Source organism: Pongo abelii, chromosome 4, assembly GCF_028885655.2.
Source record: "Pongo abelii isolate AG06213 chromosome 4, NHGRI_mPonAbe1-v2.0_pri, whole genome shotgun sequence".
In the NCBI taxonomy this organism is placed as follows: Eukaryota; Metazoa; Chordata; class Mammalia; order Primates; family Hominidae; genus Pongo; species Pongo abelii.
Genome location: NC_071989.2, coordinates 91,145,401 through 91,168,949, shown reverse-complemented (window position 1 = coordinate 91,168,949; position 23,549 = coordinate 91,145,401). Strand labels below are relative to the sequence as shown.

General features: G+C 35.5%; 1 protein-coding gene across 2 annotated transcripts in view; it reads right to left on the bottom strand.

The window, feature by feature from the left end:
- Positions 1-1,045: 1,045 nt before the first annotated feature.
- VCAN (versican) overlaps positions 1,046-23,549 on the bottom strand; it is a 109,998-nt gene continuing 87,494 nt past the window's right edge. For both annotated transcript variants that reach the window (XM_002815717.5, XM_063724176.1), the window contains 3 exons: positions 10,739-10,883; positions 3,177-3,359; positions 1,046-3,031 (listed from right to left, as the gene is read on the bottom strand). In XM_002815717.5, the coding sequence (XP_002815763.3) occupies positions 2,904-3,031; positions 3,177-3,359; positions 10,739-10,883 (456 nt within the window). In that variant the 3' untranslated portion in view covers positions 1,046-2,903. The remainder of the gene's footprint in view (positions 3,032-3,176; positions 3,360-10,738; positions 10,884-23,549) is intronic.

The following is a 23,549-nucleotide window of genomic DNA, read 5'->3' as shown; positions in this document are numbered from 1 at the left end:
TATTTGTACCTAGATCCACCAATAATCTCAGAAAGCTATATATGCACAATTAATATAAATTCTTATATATTCCCTTGGATCATATTTAAATTCTATGTAAAAGATATGACAGAGTGCACACTAAAAGGACAAGCTCAGAAAGGAAAATAATCTCTTCTCTTCCACACTTATTCATGCCAAACTCCCTGTATATTTTTGACATTTCTAGAAACAACCTTAAAATAATTTTCAGCTCACCTTTGACCTTTATATCTTTGATATAACTTCGGAGCATAAAATGTATTGGTTCTTCCAGATTATCAATAAAGATATTGAATAGAATGGGTTCTACGATAATTTCCATGGGATGCAGCCAGTATAAAAACTTTATGTGGGCAGAAACCTGTCTACCACATCCACTGGTGAATCTTCAGAGCCCTATTACGGTGCCTGGCACACATTAAATCCTTAAATAATGAATGAATGAAAACTGAAGGAATGAATGGATATCTGAATGGGTGATAACTTTATATTTTTGACAGCTTCTGATAATTATTTACATATGATTTCCTTATCAGTAAATTAACCTCTTAAATGCATAACAATCAGGGATATGATATTTTACATTTTTCTTGGAAATGCTGTGTGGGCTGTAGGGATTACCTGCTTCTGCTGCACACTAACTGCATGACTTTGGACAAATAACGAGCCCTCTATGCCCGATCCCTCATCAGTCAGTAATGATGACCCCTGTTTCATAAGCTTGTTATGATATATTACACATAAAATACTTGCCTTGGTTCATAGGAAGATTTCTGTGATGTGAGCTATCACTTTTCCCATTGCATATTTTTCATATTTGAAATTAATACATAGTATTCAGATGAAAACATTATCAGAATTATTATCGCAACTTTTGCGGGTATATATATAATCATTTCTTTGCTTGCCACAAAATCATTTCATCCAGGTTAGAAGCTTGCTCTCCATGATGGAACCAGAATGTAAAAATGTTGGTGCACATTAGGATTTAAAGTTGTAAATAACCAGACCAGTCACAGTGTAGTAAAAGAAGGATTTTAGGTTTCTTTGGTGAAACAAAAGCAGATATAAAAAGTTACAAAGATTTTAGATTTTCATTCACAAAAAAAGTCATTCACATTTTACACTATACACGTTATGATATAAATACAGGAAAGTATTATGTGCATTGTAAAGAGAAAGGAAAAATAGAAACCTACTAGATCAACACAGTGTTGTTCTGTGCTCTAAAATACCTAAGGGTGGATTACATTTAATGCAACAACCAAAGGGAACCTGCTTAAACATACTGTGTATTATTGTAGCTAGAGTCATTCCTTCTAAGCCAAAGGAGGTTTTATAAAAAAGAATCAATATTGGGCCAATCCCTTTGTGCCCTTTTTCTCTTTTTCTATGTGCATTTATTTTTTGTCTACTCTTCTTCAAGTTGCTCTAAACTGAAATTAGGGAAAGAGTCTTACTTTCCATTACAGGTTTTTCTTTAAACATTAAATTAAGTGGATAAGGATTCAAAGTCATCTTCAGCAGTCACTTTATTCAAATAATGGGGAGAAAACAGAGTGGGAAGAGATGGGGAGAAATGTCAACACATACACTCCACCTAACAGGAAGAAATGCGCACACTATTTCTATATATTCGCTCATTTCTTAGAATGGGCAAACACCATTTGCTAAAAGCTATATACTTTTCCACTCTTTTCATAATAAACACTTGATGCATTCTATCCATCACATTATTTAATCAGGGACAAAGTACCTATATTATATGATTCCAAATTGTGTGAGGAAAGTAAAAGACTAACACTGAAAAATAACTAGCATACTATGTTCATTTTCAGGTCTTAGGGAAAATAACATCCAATAAATTAAATCAGTATGGCTTACTTCATTTATTTATGTATGCTTCACAGCTGCAGCATTCATACATGAACATTCAAAACTTTATAAAAGATTAAAATGGTTATATATACAAAATTTCTTTTTTTTTTTTTTTTTTTTTGCATGTGTTTTAACAATCCCCCACCCTCCAGAGCCCTAGGTCTATATCCGTATGAAATGTGTTGATCGGTAACCTTATGAGTTAGTGTTATGAAAGCCATTAAAAAGTAGACCTTGTTGAGTTAATTATTAGCACTTTGACCCCTAAAAAATGCTCCTGGTTACAGAAAAGTCCTCCATTCAGGCCTTTCTTGTAAGTGAAGAAAAAGGAATGCAGCAAAGAAGAGTTCCACATTGGAGTCCCTAGTTCCATCAAGATCCCATTCGCAGCCTTTAGCATCATGTAGAAGCAAACTGCACCTATGGCTGAGATAGGTGCAATGACCTACAAGATTTTGTGTTTTCTAGCTGTCCAGGAAAAGCCATCTTCAGTCTTGCTGACAGTCAAAGAGCAAGTGAAACCATTTCCAGCCTAAACTACATAAAAGCAGCCGAACCAATGATTAAAGACCTCTAAGGCTCCATAATCATCATTAAATATGCCCAAACTCATTGTGACTTTTTATTTTATATACAGGATTAAAATCAACATTAAATCATCTTATTTACATGGCCATCGGTGCTGAAATTGAGCATTTTAAATAGTACAGTAGGCTGGTATACATTAGGAAATGGACTGCACTGGAGGCAAATAGAAAACTAAAGAAATTAGATAGGCTGGAAATGCTTACTTTCTGCTCTCATTTTCTTTCATTATGTCTGCTCTCTTTTTGAATGCCAATACTTTCATTTAAAATGTTTTGGGAGCACGGCAACCCAAAATGACTGAACGGTGGTCCAAAAATCCAAACCAACTGATAATTACTTCTCGAGGTGATAGGAAAGGCACAGGAAGTTAGGACTTTGGCTGAAATGATGAAAACACATGTTCGCCATTTTAGGGATCAGCGCCTCGACTCCTGCCACCTCCGGCTCCAACGATGATCATGTTTGGATGTATTTATTGAATTGTCCTTTGCTGATGAGGAATTTTTAAAGTATTTCATAGAATAAGTCCTTTGGTATGCAGATGCTACATGGAAGGAAAGAAAGAAAAAAAGAAAACACAACAATATTACTTGCTCCATACCCTAAACTGCCGATACCACAGTCGTAAAATGAAGGTGTCTAGTAGTTGTTATAGCACGGTAGTCCATTCTTTCTAAAGGACCACTTACGGTTCATGCAGGTAATTTTAGGTATAGCCCATCTTCCATTTCCTAGGCACCGGATAGTTGGAAGGTGACGCTGAATGAAACCATCTTTGCAGTGGTATCTAATCAGGGAGTTGATTTCATAACGAGGTTTCATCTTTCCAAAGGTCTTGGCATTTTCTACAACAGGGGGCTGGCCGCAAGCAACTAAAGGAAAGCAAATTGGGTTATTTCCAAATAATCTAAGTATTTCAACTAATATGAGTCTCTTATTTTTCCCTCTTTCTTTATGGTACCAAAGTAAGCAACTTCATCAAAGGCAATCCTTTAGAATTAAGAATATGAAATTTTTCAAGAAGAAAATGTAATGTTGAGGCTCTGGGCCTACTTTGAATCTCAGATTATGCCATCTTGAAATTTGTTTTATTAAAACAACCATAGGACTAAATGGTCATACATTCATCTACCCCTCTGGAAGGGCCACTATTCTGACAAAATTTCCAAATTAAAAAGCATACTGGCTTCATCACCGTCCCTAAGTTTTTATTTGTTAATTACCTTCACTTGGGACAATAATGAATTTAACTATTACTATTACCTCCTTATAAAAACTTACAATCTACAGTTCGGGCACAGTGGCTCACGCCTGTAATCCCAGCACTTTGGGAAGCCAAGGGGGGTGGATCATGAGATCAAGAGATTAAGACCATCCTGGCCAACATGGTGAAACCCCATTTCTACTAAAAATACAAAAAATTAGCCAGGCATGGTGGTGGGCACCTGTAGTCCCAGCTACTCGGGAGGCTGAGGCAGGAGAATCACTTGAACCTGGAAGGCGGAGGTTGCAGTGAGCTGAGACTGCACCACTGCACTCCAGCCTCGCGACAGAGCGAGACTCTGTCTCAAAAACAAAACAAACAAACAAACAAAAAAACCTTACAATCTACAATAACATCATAGTTTTGAAATATGGACAGTCTCCTAAATACAAATATCTTTTGGTTCCATTTATGTTCATTTGCTCTTTTTTGTCTTCTGTATTGAGACAAGAAAAAGAGACCATAATATTCATGCCTGAGTTTCATAAATACCTTAATGAATATAAATTTAAACTCTTGAGACAGGCAAATGAGGGTAAAGCTTGGAATTCTTAACCATCATTTTAAATTTACAATGAAAAATTTTGTAATTTTGAATTTTGAAAAAATTCAAAAGCTTGGAAAATTGATTTAATTGAATTTGCGTTAACATAGTTTTTATTCAACATTAGCACACTTATTTTAAACGATATGCTTTAAAAAATCAACTTTGATTAAATTATTATATTTTCCTATATATCTTTAATACAAATGTAACTTAAATATAATTTTCCCTAAGTGGAAATTTCTATTGTTTAAGAATTCTTACACCACAGGCCCACAAAAACATGCCACATTCTCTCATGAAATATTGCAAATATTCAGTGGGAAAATGATTACCAGAAACCTTGGTACCAAATATTTGAATGTCAACATCCTAATATTAAAAGTTTACAATTATTAAATTTATTTACATATTCAGAAGACTATTCACAACCATATTCTTTTGCAATGACAAATTTTGGTTTAATTTAAATGTTTGGTTCTTCTAATTTACTTCTGCTCGACCTCAATCTGGATACCCGCACACTTCTTTTTTTTTTAACTTTTAAGTTCAGGGGTAAATGTGCAGGCTTGTTATATAGCTAAACTCATGTCACAGGGGTTTGTTTTACAGATTACCTGTCACCCAGGTACTAAGCCTCATACCCAACAGTTATTTTTCTAATCTTCTCCCTCCTCCCATCCTCCATCCTCAAGTAGGCCCCAGTGTCTGTTGTTCCCCTCTTTGTGTCCTTATGTTCTCATTGTTTAGCTCTCACTTATAAGTGAAAATATGCAGTATTTGGTTTTCTGTTCCTGTGTTAGTTTGCTAAGGATGATGACCTCCAGCTCCATCCATGTTCCTGCAAGGGACATAATCTCATTCCTTTTTATAGCTGCATTGTATTCCATGGTGCACACTTCTTTTATTGCAATATGGAAAGCCTATACTAGGATCCAGATAATAGCAAGTATCAGATGGAATAAGACCAAAGTGATAGAGAAGGTTAAAAATGATCAATTCAATAATTCAATATACTTGATTTGGTGCTATGCTAACAAATTTGAAGTCATTTTTATAATTTTGAGGAAATAATTATATAGATTTCTTCTAAAACTAAATATGAAGGCTTATTAAAAAGCTATAATAATTCAGTGAGTGTGGTATTGGCAAGGACAGGAAAATAGACCAGAAACAGATTTACACACATATGCTTGATATTTGAAAGAGGCAACATGGCAGTGCAGAGGGAAAGTGTAGTCTTTTCATTTGAACACTTGTGTATTCATACAGAAAAAAATAAACTTGGTTCCGTACTTCAGAGAATACATTAAAAATCAATTCTAGATGGTTCAAATATATAAATACAAAAGGCAAAACTATAAAACATTTAGAAACCATAGAATATCTTTATGACTTCAGGATAGTGTCAACCAAAATTAAGGCTGTTGAGGCAGAAATAATTTGATAAAGGCTTATTGGAAGCCAAATGCCAGGATCTACCTGGGAAGACACACCACAAATTTGGGCATATTCCAGAATCTGCTACAGGTTGGAAGGCTTTTATGGGGAAGTTCAGAAGGGAGGGCAACTCCTCAGACCCAAGTTGTGATTTTCATTGGAGGGTACAATACAGAGGTTATAATCATTGGCTACGGATTACAAAATACAAACTAAAATGCTCTATGTGCAAAACAATCAGTAAAACTTCATGATTCAGAAACAAATCTGTTTTTCCAGTGTCAGTAGGCTACATATTAATCAGTATGTCAACAGTTTAAGGAACTCATGATAAGATTTGAGGAACTCACGATAAAATTGTTTACTCAGGGACAGGATGTAAGCCATGAATCATAAGACCTCCCCCAGGCGGATTAATTTGGAAGCTTGCCAATGTGACCTGTAGGTTATCAGTAGGTAAAGATTTCTTAAAACACAAAAAAGGTTAGATCATAAAGGAAAAAAAATAAATAAAATTAAGAATTCTGTTCATCAGAAAATATCATAAAGTAAGGGTGAAGTCAAGCAACAAACTGGGAGAAGATATTTGCAACATATAAAATTGTCAAGGGATTAGTAACCAGAATATAAAAAGAACTCCTACAAATTAGTATGTATAAGATTATAAGTAAACAATTTTCAAAAATAACCAAAAGATATGAACAGAAACTTTACAAAAGCAGAGCTTCAAGTGATTGATAAATATATGAAAAGATATTCAGAGAGACGTATCAAAAAATGTGAATTAAGTCACAAGAGATTACATTTTATACCCACCAGATTGGCAAAAATTTCAAAGTCCAATAGTGCCAAATGTTGGAGAAGATGTAGAGCAACAGGATCTATCACAGATTGTTGGTGGGAGTGAAAATTGGTACCACCACTTTGGAAAAAATTTGGCTTTTTAAAGTAGATTTTATGGTACATATATCCTACGACTCAGCAACTTCACTCCTGGAAATATATCCTACAGAAACTCACAAAAGTTGACCAAGAACAAGTTCAAGAGTGCTCATAGAAACATTGTTTATAAAAGCAAAAACACTGAATATGACTCAAGCATCCACTGACAGGAGAATTGATAAGTAAAATGTTGTATAGTTATACAAGAAATACAATACAGCAACAAAAACAAAGAACATGCCATTACATGCATCAACATGAATGAATCTCACAAACATAATGCTGAACAAAAAAAAGAGCAAAGCACAGAATATATACAGTATGATTCCACTTATTTAAAGTTCAAAAATGTACAAAACTAAATAATTTATTTAGTGAAACAAGTGTATATCATAATAGAAAAGGGAAAAGAAAGGGAATTAAGTCATTATCTCTGGTGGGAGTTGAGAAGTAAATAGATAGGATTGAGAGGAACCCACAGGATACTCCACAGATACATGGGTAGTATGCATTGAGGTGTTCTTTTAAAAAATATGCCTTTTGTATATATTATAATTCTTTACAAGTATTTAATAGTTCATTAAAAGGAGAACTACTTAGGTCTGTAGGTTTAAAATATCTAAAAAGAGAAAAGGGTATCTTTTTTAAAAGCCTATAAACATTTAAAAACTTCCCCAGAGTTCTGATTAGTAAAGAATTGACTGCACAAATATAAAAATCAGCGAGTAGGGGAGATAAAATGCAAAAATAGGGTGTTTTTTCCTTCTTCTTCTTTAATGAGGTAGAACCAGTATTTTATGAAACTTGTTATCCATTGGGAAATGTAAACAATCATGGTGTTTTTGTGAATCTTTTTCGGTATAGGGCAGTGATTCTCAACGTGGGACAGTTTGCCTCTTCTGGAGACATATGGCAATGTCTAGAGACATGTTTGCTTTTTACAATGCAGAAGGGATGTAAAGGTGCTACTGACGTGTAGTATACAAAGGGCAGGGATTATGCTAAATATGCTTTAATGCACAGGATAGCCTCTCAAAATAAAGAATTATCTGACCAAAAATGTCAATAGCTCTGCTGTTGAAAAACCCTGCTATAGGAAAAAATAAAATAGGAAATGTAAGAATGTTTAAATCATAAAATGAAAAGTATGACTCCAGGGACCACTGGAGACATAAGAGGGCAAACATGACATTTGGATAGAGACGAATAATTTAGTAAAGATTTCTACACTGGAAAAAGAAAAATAGAAAATACTTGATTTGCTATTTTTACAAATCTCATCGCAGAGGTGCTGAAGTAAGGGACATGGTCAGGAAAGCTTCTCATGTAGAAAAGGTATTGAGAATACATTCTACCTTGAGTGAGAAAATAGCAGACTAACGTACTCATTGCTAACAGCTGACTTTCATATGAGACTCAGGCTTGATGTATGTTAGTGTTCTCTTTCTTCTAATAGAATTTCTCATTATTGGGGTTTAAATCTTTCCTAAAATATTTATAGAGTGTGGTTTTTAGTTTTATTATTTTTGTATTCAAAGACAAATAAATCAAATAGGTTTATATTTTACATTTGTACTTTGTACTCTTATTTGAGATGGGTAAAAGTCTGGGTCTAGGGATTAAATATTCATGTGATAACACCATTATTAATTGCAAATAGGTTAAAATATTTTACAGAATTTCTATTTGTTTAGGGAAAAAGTCTGTACAGCGTGCTTTAGAAATTGGCCAATGATAAACACACCTTTTAAAAAATTAGCTTTTAAAATATTTTATGTTTAATGTTAACTAAACAATTCTCATAAAATTTATATTACACATGTTCTTATTTTATTGTATCTTGTAAATATTCAACTATAGATATAAGGATGGCATTTTTGATCCACAGTTTATAAGCATAAAATAAACTTCTAAGGGAATGATTAAAAAACTCAAATGCCTACAGAGACCAGGCAGTTGGCAAAAACTGGTGCCAATTATAATCCCAAAAGACACAATCTCAAAAGTCATAATCCCAAATTTTGAAATTCCTAAAGACCAAAATCCCTAGAGGTTAAAATCCCTAACATCTAAAGTCCCCAAAATCATAATTCTGAAATATTAAAATCCCAAATGTTGAAATCCTGAAAGCCAAATTCTAGGGAAGGGATTAGTGCATTTTTGGTTGTATGCAGGATAGTTATATCATGTCAGGAGAAATTATTATATAACCTTGTTATTGTCCTTATTTGGAAATTTAAATACAGCTTAACAATATGCATATGGGTGCCAAGTTGCAAGGGGTAGACCTGTAGACTTAATTTTAGGTGTCAACATGACTGGATTAAGGAATACCTAGGAACCTAATAGAGCATTATTTGGGGCACGTCTCAGAGTGTTTCTAGAGAAGATTAATGTGTCGGCGTGAGTGGATGAGGTGAGGAAGATCTGCCCTCATTGTTGATGGGCACCATCCAATCAGCCAGGGGCCCAGAGAGAACAGATACAGAAGGCAAGCTGGTCTTTCTCTGAGAGCTGGGACAGACTTCTGCCACCATGGACATCAGAACTCCAGGCTCACTAGCCTTTGGATTCCAGGACTCACACACCAGAGGCCCCCCAGGTCTTGAGGCTTTCGGTCTCAGACTGAGAGTTACAGTACTGGCTTCAGCTTCCTTGGTTCTCAATATAAAAATATTGAAACTTCCTCAGTAAATGAAGAGATGTTCTTTTATACATCTCCATTTATGAACGATAAAATTTCTCAAGATCTCGGCTCTTTGAGTGACTGAATACGCGGTGGTAACCCATCTCAGTTTTTCATCAATCTTGTGAAAAGATTTATGTTGTTCATCATGGTATTTCAGATGACCACCGTTATAAAGCTGGTGCACACAATTACAACCAGAGTGATGTGCATTCATACATTTTGGTTTTTCCCCAACTGCCATTAGTATACCTGAGTGCTTATGCTTGAAAATATATGTAGTTTTTATTGTCTATTTATTTTATTGTCTAAAGTGGCTTATGAAGCACGCTGTCATGTTTTTATATGTTTCTGTAATAAATCATCATTTTAAAATGTAAATAAATGTCTTTAAAATTTGTTTTTTTCCAGAATTCTATTTTCGGGATTTTAATCCTTTGAGATTTCAACATTTAGGATTATGGCATTTGGGACTGTGTCTTTCAGGATTCGGGCACGGACTCACATAAAACAAAGGAAGGACTCAATGAGGACTGCAATAAATGGAGATTGCAGCCCCAACCAAGGGAGGGCAGTGGTTCTCAGCTCTAGTACTTCAAACCACTGACAAATCTGAATATGGGCCACATGGTACCAGGTCTTCTTATTTCTTAAAAAAGCTAAAAATCTAGATTTAAAAAATATATCCGAATTTTTAACTGTTGACAACTATTTTATTTTGTAATGTTCTCATCAAAATAAAAAAAGAAGTCGGTCAGGAGCGGTGGCTCAAGCCTGTAATCCCAGCACTTTGGGAGGCCGAGGCTGGCAGATTACCAGGTCAAGAGATCGAGACCATCCTGGCTAACACGGTGAAACCCCATCTCTACTAAAAAATACAAAAATTAGCTGGGCGTGATGGTGCACGCCTGTAGTCCCAGCTACTTGGGAGGCTGAGGCAGGAGAATTGCTTGAACCCAGAGGCGGAGGTTGCCGTGAGCCAAGATCACACCACTGTACTCCAGCCTGGTGACAAAGCGAGACTCCGTCTCAAAAAACAATAATAATAAATAAATAAACAAATAAATAAATAAAAATAAAAAGGCCTATTGGCCTTTGGACTGGCAGTTGTTCTTCTTAAAGATATTACCAGGCAGCATTCCTACATTAATGTCACATTGTTATCTTAAGGACCTGAAATCTAAGGTGAGAACATTGTTGAAAACAAACTTTTCAATTGTTTTGGAAGAGTGAAATATTCCAGAGCAATGAGAGATGACATACATGGACATATCCAGTTTGTGTCTCAAACAATGAATTTGAGACACAAATTCCTGAAGTATCTTTATAATTGAAATGAAGATTAAGTACACATTATTAACGGGGTAATCATTACCTGTTCCTTTCTTGCACGTATAGGTGAGATGATAATTGCAGGGAACATCATTCCACTGGCCATTCTCATGCCAAATGATTACAACACAGTCTTCTCCAGCAGAAAAGAAGCTGTCTGGCTGGTTGGGTCTCCAATTCTCGTATTGCTGTAAAAATGGAAGGAGAAGGTAACTACTTGCTAGTCAAAAAGTAACATAAGAGCAACGACGGTATTATATCACAATCTAATTGGAATAGACTCAACAATTTCTGTTGTTTCATATAGCTGAAATTATTTTGGTGGTAAAGAAAAAGACTGTTAAACTGTGAGTAGAAAATATATGTGTCTCAAAGTATTTATTCAACAAATGTCTACTATTTGGCAATGAGATATCGTTGACAAATTTTGGCCTAGTTATTCTAGATTTCTAAATATATCATCAACCCTCAATTTAGGAATTTCATCTTATTATTAATTCAATAAAATTAATGGAAGTAGAACTAGAGAAAAAATAATCTCATCACTCTAATCATTGTTTTCTTCTACCTCTTAAGTGCACATATAAATTTACATAATTGTGATGATACTTCAATTGAATTTTCAGCCTGTCTTGTCTTATCTTTACTACTATAAAGTACCTTTGTCTCATTTATTGTAATTGCTTTTCACCCAAATTCATCTATTTGGTTAAAAAAGTAGAGATAGTTGCAATATTTATTTTTTGTATTTATCTGACGTAGCTATGCTAATCATTTTATATACAACCTTTCAGAGCTAGTTTGTTTTAGATGTGATTCTTACTTGCACCATACAGTTGAGTTGTGCTTTATGATTATGAAATGTTTTCTTTTTAGTAGAAACATTTATGACATTTATGCATATTGATATAGAAAGATACACCTTCAAAAGTATATCTTACTACAGATTTTTTTTGTGCGTATCACTGAAAAGGACTTTATGGGTTTGACATTTCTCTGCCGGTTACCTTTATATATACACGTATATATATATATCCTACTCTGAGCAATAATATACAATTGGAAATATCTTTTGCCTTCCATTATATGTGTCATTTATTTAGCATCTATAATAGATGAAGCCCTTTTCTAGGTACTTGATATGCATTGTCTCTTACAACAACGCAGCATAATAGGGAATTATTTGGACCTTAGAGATGTTACCCACCCAGAACTCTCTGGTTTAGGTTCATTTCTTTGTTACTTAAAATATTGCCTTCCTGGCAACAATAATTATATAAAAAACATAGTCGCTGTGCCTATTCAAGAATAACAAACTTTGGTAAGATGAAAATAATATTGGCCTATAAATAAGAGACCAGTTTCCTAGTCTTGGGTCCTCTTAACTAGAATGTGGTATGAGACAAGTTTGTTTGTTCAGCGCCTTTCTGGGTCAATTTGAGCATCAATTTCCCACCATGCTTTGGCTACTCTCATGCTTTATCATGTCTAGTATGGCAACATTAGTGGTGACAAACCTCCAAAATATGTTAGAAATACAGATTTAGATTTATGTGACAATGGTTAATATGACTGTCTTTTCTGGGCCTACAGATCTGTTAGTCTTTCCTTGAATTAAGTTTAAAATAAGTTTATGGTTTGAGACAATGAGTTAAGTGAATTTATTTGGCAAAGAGAAAGAGAATAAAGTGTATATAAGATTTAAGGCAATTGTTTTCAATTCAGAGCATCAGTGAATGCAAAAATTAAAAAAAAAAAAAAAAAAAAGGGAAGGTCCAATTACTCTACTACCTACTTACTCCCAACAGTACTATCACTATTTTTAAGTCTTTTAAAATATATGTCTGATCCATTTCACTGTATTTACCAGAGTACTATACTTAGTTATCTGCAGTGTTTTCAATACCAAATGTTTCTTTTGTGTTTTATATCTTTAATACTTGGCACAATAAAAGACTCAAAAGGTATCCTCCTACCTATGAAATTAGATTTGTATACCAATAAGCTCTAGTTTACAAACAAAAACAGTATAATTAATATACTAGAGGATGTCTGTGATTTTTCTTCTCAGAAAAAGTGGTTTTCAAACTTTTAAATATGGTAAAAAAAATTTAGATCTTTCATAAAATAATTTGTGAAAAGACCTAAAGTTTGAAAACCTACTTTTCTTTCAGTCTTTTAGCTTTACTTTAAAGTCCTCCTCAATCCTGCCAAAATTAAGATATGAGACAAGAGATCACTGCTATGTAAAAAAAGAGTGTTTGAAGAGTGATAAACTTGCAAAAAACCAAGAGACCCTTAAGGAAGTTGTTTTTTTGCCAAAATACAGCATGAAAGGTGGTTTTATTTCTCAGGGGAAAAACCTAATCCAGAAGCGAGGCAAATTTAAATCCAACTCGTAGCCTAAATGGCCCCACTGTGTTACTCTCCAAATGGCCTGGAAAAGATGCTCAGGGGACCACACTCACTGAAGTACTCCTTGACTGGTAGGTCTCCCTGCAACCAGGAACTCACATTGGCTCTGCCCTGGGTTTCTAATTATTTCCCTATTTTTTTTTTCTTTGCTCATTTCCCTTATCATCCCTCAACCTCCACTCACCAAGCCTCCTTTTTACATTTTTGATACTCTCCTTTAATAGATAATCAACATTTCAGAGATATGTCATGGTCTGCCTGATGCTGATACAGAACTAAGTTGTTTGTAATGAATGAGTTAAAGTAGGATAAAAATTAAAAATCAAAGAATAAGAATCCATCAAAACTAACAAAAATCTATATTTGGTACTCTCTATGGTCAAAGATTCCAGAGTTCGCCAAATATTAAATTTGGATTTAGGAGCTCAATATTTTCTAGCTTACTTTCCAACTAGTCTCTTACAGGAAACCAGTAACGTCCTCAAAGGTGGAAAATTTTCCAACATCCTAATACTATGCGTACACTGTGCATTACTCTCTCATTTTTTGTCCCTACCTACACTATCCCATCTCCCTTTCTTAATTTCTTTTTCTTCATAACATTTATCATATTCTAACATCCTGTATAATTTACTCATTAATTGCATTTTTTTCTCCCTAGTAGAATGTAAACTCATTGAGGACAGGGCTTTGGTTTCTTTTGCTCATTACTGTATCCTCAGTGCAGAAACTATGTTTGGCACATACTTATGTTGTTTAATAAATAGTTTTTGATATTTAGAGACAATGAACCACAGAGGGTGTTTCATTCTTCCCAACCCACACCAATCCCTAATCAAAGATCCTGCTTGCTGCTAGCAAACAGGTGAGACAGGCAATTATAGACATAGCCAGTGGAAGTAAATAACCTTTCTGGAAAACAGGTGGCAATGCATATTAGGAGCCTCAAAAAGTTCTTGCTTTTGGACCCCAAAATTCCACTTCTAAAATTCTATACTAAAAAATAATCAGAGATGTGAATGACATTTTATATGAAATACTATGTTTATTAGCAGTAAAGGGAAAACAATTTATAGAGTAAACATATGTTCAATAAATTATGATATAGCCAGACAAATAGAATATTATATCACCATTTAAAATTTCCTTTGAAGAATAAATAAAGAAATGGAGGATAGTAAAAGAAGTGTTAAATTATTATATAATAATGATCCAAATTTTATTCATACTCTCAGATACAGCTGTGTGTATGGATGTATGTATGTGTGTGTGTTTGTGTTTGCATGTGCGTGTGTGTATATAAAAGACCAAAAGCAAATGCAATAAAATCTTCCAGAGTTTATGTCTGAGTGATATGAAACTGAGATAATATTTTATTCTATATATTCTTACTTATTATGTTTTCCAAGTTCTCTAGAGTGAGCATTATTTTTCTAATTGCTAAAAATGAACTTTATAAAATATGTGCATTTCTCACAAAAAATACAAATTTCTTAACTAACCCTTTTTAAATCTAATCTTAACAAATATCACTTCAACTTACTGAAGTCACTTGACTGCCCTATATTTTGCAGCTGACACTTCCTCCTGATCTGAACAATAACCATCTCATTTTCACACTGAAATGAGATTCGGATTCCATGCCACTAAAGTGATTCTCAGGGCTCAAACTGCCCAGATTCAGGCCTCTGTTAAAAGATTTAATTGTTTTGGGTGAGAATTACATTTGGCTTGCAGCAATGACTTAAAACGAGTGTTCCTGTTGTTGCTTGGCAGAGCTGTAGTTTAATGGTGCAGGACCAAATTTTAGCTCTGTGGTTTTTACAAGAATGTCTGATACCCACAGGCATGTCACACTATTACCTCATATCTGATCATTCCATTGTGCAGATTTATCTTGGCTAGAATGCTTTGATTTTGCTTCATGTTATTGCCAAACTGACTTAGCAAAGAAAACTCCAGTTTTCTTAACAACTTTGTGTCCTTCTGAATTCTTTACAGCCTTATTTAACATTACTTACAGGGAGAAAGTATAAAAAAAAATTTAACTTTAGCTTCAATAACATATTTTCTTTTCACTAAAGTTAAATGTTAAGAAGAAATCCCTTCTCAGGGAATCAATTCTAAGTTATAAGAAGGTAATAGATCTTCTTGCACAATATGGTATCTCATATATACAGGAATACAGATTCTTGGAATTAGCAGGGAAAAACTCAGTACCTCCCATTTGGATTTCTTTATTTTTCACTTGGAATTATGAGCAAACATCCTGAGTGATCTATCTTGGATCAATCATCTTCTAGGGCTGAATGTGCAAACTAAGAATTATTCCCAGAAGCCAGCATGGGTTGGGGAAATTCATTTTAACCCCTTAGGGAAAAATAAATGCTGGTCATTCCCCTGCATGTTTGTCTGTGCCTCAGGAACTCAAGTTCATGCTACACACCTCAAACTCTTGTTGCCTCCCCAGGGACAAGAATTAGATCACTACTACACCTGAAAGAGAACCCTGAAATTACTTTGCATTTTCACTCTCTTCTGATGGCAGAGGAAATTGTGACATAAAAATCAAAGAGTTGCCAGGTGCAGTGTCTCATGCCTGTTATCCCAGCACTTTGGGAGGCTGAGGTGGGTGGATCACGAGGTCAGGAGTTTGAGACCAGCCTGGCCAAAATAGTGAAACCCCGTGTCTACTAAAAATACAAAAAATTAGCTGGACCTAGTGGCAGCCACCTGTAATCCCAGCTACTCGGGAGGCTGAGGCAGGAAAATCAGTTGAACCTGGGAGGTGGAGGTTGCAGTGAGCCAAGATCGCACCATTGCACTCCAGCCTGGGGGAGTCAAGCGAGACTCTGTCTCAAAACAAACAAACAAACAAAAATGCAAATAGTTGATGTAGAGGAAAGCCAACTCAGATGTAAATTTTTCTTGCATTTTATTAAGAGATAATTATTTTATATCTAGTATATAACTGCCTAATGCTGGATAATATATGATAAAATTGCTTTATTTTTAGAGTCCAATTAAATAACTAGTTCTCCAGGTCTGTAATAACATGCCAAAAAGGGCAACCATTTCGATTAAGCTGGAATCAGTCACTTTTCAGTTATTGTTTTTCTTTCTTTTTCCCCTAATTGAATTCAAGCAAATCAGCTGCCAACATAGTAAAATGATTCAAAAAACCCTGGACAAAATCTAACAGCTAATAAGTATGATTCTCTCCACAAACTAGAGAACTCATTGTGAACCAATCCTAACAGAGGGTGAAAACTCAGAGCAGACTGAAGCTATTCATCGAAGTCTATCGAACTCTAAATGTTTTGATTATTTTGTTCCAAATAATCTGTACTTGTCAAAAATTTATTTCTGTCTCACAATAACACAAAAGAGAAGACTCATCCTGCAGGTCTCTGCAGTGCACATGACTTCTGTGCATGCCAGCATCCTTAACCCTCAGACAGTGACCTCAATTCCACGTATCTCAGAGTGATTTGACTATTTTTCTCACTCAGAATGGTTGGAGAGCTATTTCTCTTCTTCCCAGTTCTTTGCAAGTCTCCAACTTAATTCAGTCAATATACCAGGAAAAAAAAAGATGATGGTGGGTGGGGAGAGGTCTCTGCTTTTAACAGTTACCAACAATCTACCAAATTCAGATGGGGTTTACATCTGTTCAAGGTGAATTTCTGATTACATAGTGTCTAGGAAGTCCCAACTGTCATTCAGAGATATCTTTTATCATTTAAAATACACACCAGGTGGCCATGATTGATGGCCTAAAATCTCAGCAGATAACTAGCATCACAAGCATGAACAAAACAAACTGATGATAAAAATGTAATGTACATTAATAGCCCTTTTCCTGATGCAGTGATGGATAACTGCCTTTTTGCAAAGGTTAAAAAAGCAGTTTTTCAGGGCCGGGTGCAGTGGCTCATGACTACAATCCCAGCACTTTGGGAGGCTGAGGCAGTTGGAGCACCTGAGGTCAGGAGTTCAAGACCAGCCTGGCCAACATGGTGAAACCCTGTCTCTACTAAAAATACAAAAATTGGCCAGGCATGGTGGCAGGCACCTGTAATTCCTCGGAAGGCTGAGGCAGGAGAATCACTTGAACCCGGGAGGTGGAGGTTGCAGTGAGCAAAGATCATGCCATTGCACTCCAGCCTGGGCAACAAGAGTGAGACACCGTGTCAAAAAAAAAAAAGCAGTTTTTCAGAAATAGATAAGACTTAGAAGTAAACCAGGAGTTTTTTTTTTTTCCTTGTGTTAAAAAGTGAGTTTTCTTGGGTTCATCTTTAGTACTACTTTCAGTTGAAGAAAGGAAACCAGACCACCCAGTATCAGTTACTGCTGTCACAGTCAAGTCCCAGCTGGTCCTTGCACATCACATACAGAAGCAAATTCATCTATGAGCAAAAGACTAAGAAGTTTTAAGAGCAATTGTTCTTATCAACACCTAATCAATAACTAGAGTTTCTTTATAATACTCAACCCATTTCAAGTTATTTTCACTGAGATTTCACAATTCCTTAACTTGGTCAAATAACTACAAAGAATAATAATGAGCACTGGTTCTCTAGAAGAGTCAGACACTCTGTTTAGAATCTTTCTATTTCTTTTCCTCTCTACTGGCTTCTAAATCATACAATATAAATAAAAAGAGACAGAATTTTCATAGACACTAGACAAAATTAAAGTTCATATTTTTGTGAGTCATAAATTTCAGACTCTCTCTCTCTCTCACACACACACACACACACACACACGCACGCACACACACCCCTACAGATACAATACTTCTTGGCATTAAAGAAGTGCCTAAGACCTAAGACTTGGTAATGCTTCTATTCATACACATCTGTGTAGCAGATAATTTCCTGCCATAAATACAGTAGAGAACAACCAAAATGGTCAGCAGAGTAGACAGCACCCTACTTCTTGCGATGAGAAAACTGAGCTGTCCAATAGACAGACTTGAGAGCTCACTGAGAGTTTTTACACACTAGCCAGTCATTGGGTACAGTTCAAATTTGTGCCTGAGCAAAAAGTACAAATGTTTTCATACTGCAGACCTTCAGGATCTCATGTATAACTGGAGCAGCAAATCTTGAATTTGTAACTGCCAAGGGCCTACTTTTCAACTCTCTCTCTATCTATCCATACATTATCTATAATTTTTCAGCTTAGGTGCAGTCACCTTTTGTTTTTTAAAATTCGCCATAGTTTAGATTACCTTAAATGGCCAATTAAAGATGATATTTTATAGATTTTATGGATTTTACCAAGCACATCCCTTTGAGAAAAACCATTCTTGACATGTGTCTAGTCAAGCCATTCACAATACATTATTTTAATTGTTGGGAGAACTTACTGAACTTCAAACTATAATTTGGGAGTTTTTTTCTTGAACGGTTCAGTCACTGCTCTTCACTTACTCTCTTTTCCTCCAAACATTGCTAATTTAGTTCACAGTGAAAAAAAAAATCATCTAAAAAACCCTGCAAAAGCCCTCTCTGTTCACCTCCCAAGGAAACTAGCCAAGGAAAACTTTCTCCATGGTTCTACTATTGTGTATAAAGTGAAAACACAGGACAGATAGGTCCTAATATTTGCCTTAGTTGCTAGGATTTTACTAAGCATTTGACTACATGTGTTAGCTTCATGCTGCATTTGAAAAATCCTCTCATTTCACACTTAACTTTCAGGATCACAGTATCATGCAATTTATACTGGAATTTAGAAACTAGTCAAAGCTACAGGAACTTGATTTACAGATAGTAGTATTCCTGTGTATATCTGGGTGGAGTTCTGTGAATGTGGTTTTGAAACACAAAATACGATATGACCACTAGGTGGTGATATATATCCATTCTTACATTATGAATTAACGGCTACACCACTTAACAAAAGAGAACTTAGAATATGTCCCCCAAAATTGTGATTATGTACTCCATGTGGCAAAAATAAAAAAAAATAATAAAAAATAAAAGATTGTCTGGGATATGTTCTCTCAGTTTTGTGAGTGAAAACACAAAGAGAACACTTTGCAAGAAGACAGACCTCAGTGAACCGGTATTTACCAACCTGACTGCATTCTATTCTGTTGCAGGCCATTCTATCTATAATCTGAATTTTCTTTCTGACTAAAATATTCACCTATGGTAGTTTATTCTTTTCCACTGTCTTTTAAAATTATCCGATGATTTACATCAATGGTGAAATTGCATCAGAACCAAAGCCAAATGTGTAAAATCCTTAGGACAGGTCAGATCATAGATAAACACCTAAGCACACAAATGCAATGTCTGCAGTGTGAGTCACAGTTAGTTTGTTTTTCAGTAAAAATTTATCTAGATTAGCTATGAAAACATGACACCTGCAGTAAGAGCTGACTTCTTGTGCGCAAACTCTTTTCATCACCTGGGGCCCATATTGCCACTGCTGTACTCCCAGAGCTACAAAATTCAATCCAAATACACTGGATGCCAAGGGCAAGCAGATAACCACCGAAGTAGGAAAGCAAATTCCAAATAGAAAACACTTTCCCAAGAGGACAGGTACCTGTTTGAAACATACGCCAATAAGAAACCATCTTTTCACTAAATAACAAACAGAATAACCACTTGGGGTTAGCCTAAGCCTTTCAGAACACAGGTCAAACGGTTATCTGAAAAGAGGCTATGAGGACTACTTATTACAGAAATCAAAACATCTGGTACCTTTAAAATGACTTTTTTATCCCTAGATGGCTGGTGTACACAATAGGCATTTGTTTGCAGTCTGGAGGGGGAGTGGTGCATTTAACTTTGCCTTGTTTGTTAGGGGCAAATGACTTCCCTGCAAGGTAAAGATAAACCTTCTTCTGATCCTTGTACTTGCTTAAGGTTAGTCTAGTCTGGGTCCTTATTTATTTATGTTTTAAGGGAGGTTATGGTTTTGCTGCTGTCTTTTAGTTGAACAGGGTAATTCGCTGACCGACAACTGAAAAGAAAAGAGCAGCTTTGTTTTAAAGGAGAAAGAGACGTTTGTTTTGGTGTCACTACCCTATGCTGGCAGCCTGGAGTTGGATCCTACAAACATGAATATGCTGAAGGGAAGAAAAACTAACTTGGGGTCTCCTGATAGTTGTTAAAGTGGCAATATGCCCATTATTTTCCTAGCTGGCAAACCTCTGTGCGGGAAAGACAATCTGGCCAGCTCTTGAGAACAGCACTAATCTTGTGTAATAGCGTGAGCTCACTGCCCTACAAAGCAGTAATTATCAACAGCATTTTCAGAAGGATGTGAGTTACTCACACTGTGAGACCACTGTGAGAGAGGGGGCCTCAGGCAGAGGCCCACAGAGCAACTTGCATTTAATCCATAGAATGAATGGTGCCAGTAGGCTCCTTTACCCCAAGCTTATTTGCACAGGTCTCCAGTCATGAAGGGCTAACGGTCCAAATGTAAGGAGAGACTGGCAAAACTCATTCAACATTTTTTTTTTGGCCTTTTCCATGGTTATGCATTGCCTTAGACTAATTAGCAATTAGATTTAAATATCTGCATGTGATTTTAAAATTGCACAGAAGACTTGGAAAAGCATCTGCGAGATGCTACTGCACTAAATCTCCTTTTCTTATTCTTTATAATAATCTTGTCAATTATAAAATGATTTTCCAGTAGTGAGTAAATATGGTTCTTCCAGCTGTTCAACCCACCACTAGCTATCTGAACTGAAAGACAAGGCAGAGAGTACAGTTGTGTTCTAGAACTACTCTATGACTCATAATATCTCACATTTAGAATCAGAAGAATCAGTTTTTGATTCCAAATCAAATTAAACTACAACACAAGTCAAAATTTTCATTAACAACTCAGTAGTCTTTCGCAGAAAGGAATCTGAGAATTCTTCCACTCACGAGTAATGTGTTAAAGAATGAGAAAAGAGCATATGTTTTCCTTGGCTTTTGGGTTAATACAATAAAGCCTGTGAAGTTTAACATAATTAAATTAATGTTGATATGCAGTGTGACTTGTCCACAGAGAAATGGTATTTGACTTAGAGCTAATGCCACACCACAGCTGACACACGTCCATCTGCAAATGTTGTATAGAAAGTCTTCTAAGATCTTCAGGTAGGAAAAGGAAAACTTAAATTTTTGTTGTGGGGATTCTGTTTTGCATTGTTTTTCTGCCAAATCATGTGAAATCCTTTCAAATGAGCAGAAATCTACAAACAAGCTTAGAAAGCACTGGAATTAATGAATACTCTGTATTCTCTTTTCAATATCCAAGACATCTGGGAGAGGAAGGGGAATAGGAACCTTTGTGTTTATGAAAGGGTAATAATGATACATTGCTGCAGAAAAAGAATAATGGTTTATGGTCTGTGATTTGTTACTCCATTTTTTCTGCCCCTTTTAAGTGTCTCTTCCTGGGTAAGGGCTATTTCTTTATTGTTTCTACCTTTTTCAAAGCTGGCTTTTCTCACAATACTTTGCTTGACAGACTGATGTGTTTATTTATGAAAGAAGAAGAAGGAGCCTCTGGATTTAGAGTCAAATCCACACATCTGGCCATTCTTGTGCATCAACTCGAATCAACTGGTGAAGGGGGACAAGTGGGTGTTGGAAATTGTAGGTGTTAAGTTGCCAAAGCTGAACTATGCTTACCAAAATGAAAAACAAAATGCAAAATTGAGTTATCTTCCAGAAATATTTTTAAGAAGAATTTAAGTAATGAAGGTTAATTGCACAATTAATTGTACTAATTGTCCTATCAATTAGTTTTTTTTTTTTTTAGTTTATATCACAACTATCATAGCAAGATGAGTTGGTTAGAGCTAGAAAATAAGATATTTAGGAATCTGTGATTTAGTAACTTGTTCTAGAACTTCCTGACCAGATTTGGGCAAATGTAGAAGAGAGAAAGTCTCTCTGTTTTCTCCCAACCGTAGAATGGAAAGTGAGAAGAAGGAAGCTGTGACAATTTCCCAGGAAGCAGGGAAGCCAGCAGCCTCATGGGGGTGACATTTGAGTCCTGACAATGTAGAGAAGACAGAAGTAAAAAAAGTGAAGGAGATGCAGAAAATGTTTTTAAAAATGTTTAGGAATAAAGTCAGGGCTTTTTCTGCAGAACAAACTAAATATTCCAAAAGCTCCTCAATATTTTAAAAATGGAATGGCAATGTCAGTTGTATTCAGTCCTCGGCCTCTGCACATGGCCATCTAAAGTGATGGTTCCCTTTGAAGTAAATGCGTCTGATCCACAGAAGACACCAGTGTCCGGTGGGGAGGGGTCAGCTTTGATGGTGCTGGCGGGAATCATTGAAGAAAGGTGAGTAAGGAGCAATGTGGAGCCCAGAGAATCCCCTCGTGAGAATCTTACTCCAGAGGGTCCAAGAGAGAAGAAAGCAATATGACAGCTTTAAATCTCTGAGCTCCACAATTTGATTTTAAACCACTTGTTGGAGAGGTTTATCGGACAGAACAGTATGATGAAAGCATGTAAGAGTTTCTGATAGCTCCTTAATTGGGCTGTCCCATAGACACTATAGCCTTTAGTTGAAAACAGTGTTATGAAAATCATTTTGCCAGGAGGTATATTGATAGATAAATATAAATGATTCCATAACGTTCCCTGCCTGTCTGGCTTCCTCTGCACTTGAATAAACAGCCTCAGATAGTGGATTTACAAATGAAGCCCTATCCCATCTTATGCAACCAAAGCATCTATAAAAAGTAAAATGAGCTGATAACATTTGGGAGTGATATTTCCTTTTGTTTGTTCACTCCATTTTGGATATAAATAATAAGGTTTCTAAAACTCATTTTTCTTCAGAAAGTATACCTACGGAATATGTGCCTATCTGGAAAAAAATATCCTCCTCCAAAGTTTTGAGTAATTGTTGGTTTCTTAAAGTTTCATGGAAAACCTGCCCTGATATAACTCAAACCTGCAGGGGTGGCAGAGGTTGAAAGTTTACTTTCCATTTTTAATTCCCAAAGTTTATTGCAAAGGTGTTTCTAGGACAACCATGGACAAAATTGTCATCATTTCTAGTAAAAACACTTGTTTTCCTTTGGGTTGATACATTTATAAGATGCAGTATGTTCAACTATATACTTCTATTTTTAAGGAATATCTTTTTTTTTTTTTTGGTCTTTTCACCGTAAAACCCATCTATTATGTTTTGATGTTTTTCATACTGGTACAACTTTAAATAAAATCTTTAATTTAGGTAAACAAAAAATATCACAAAGAGATTCAGCTGAAAGACATAATGTGTTCATTTCAGGATTCAAAAGATAGAGTTGGCTGAGCAATGTGTGTATACTGATGATCATTTGTTCATTCAAATATTTATTCAATATCTGTTCTATGTCAACTACTCTGCTAGTTGCTGAAAAAATAGAGACGCAAGTTAATTCCTATCTCAGAAGACTCAGTGTCAG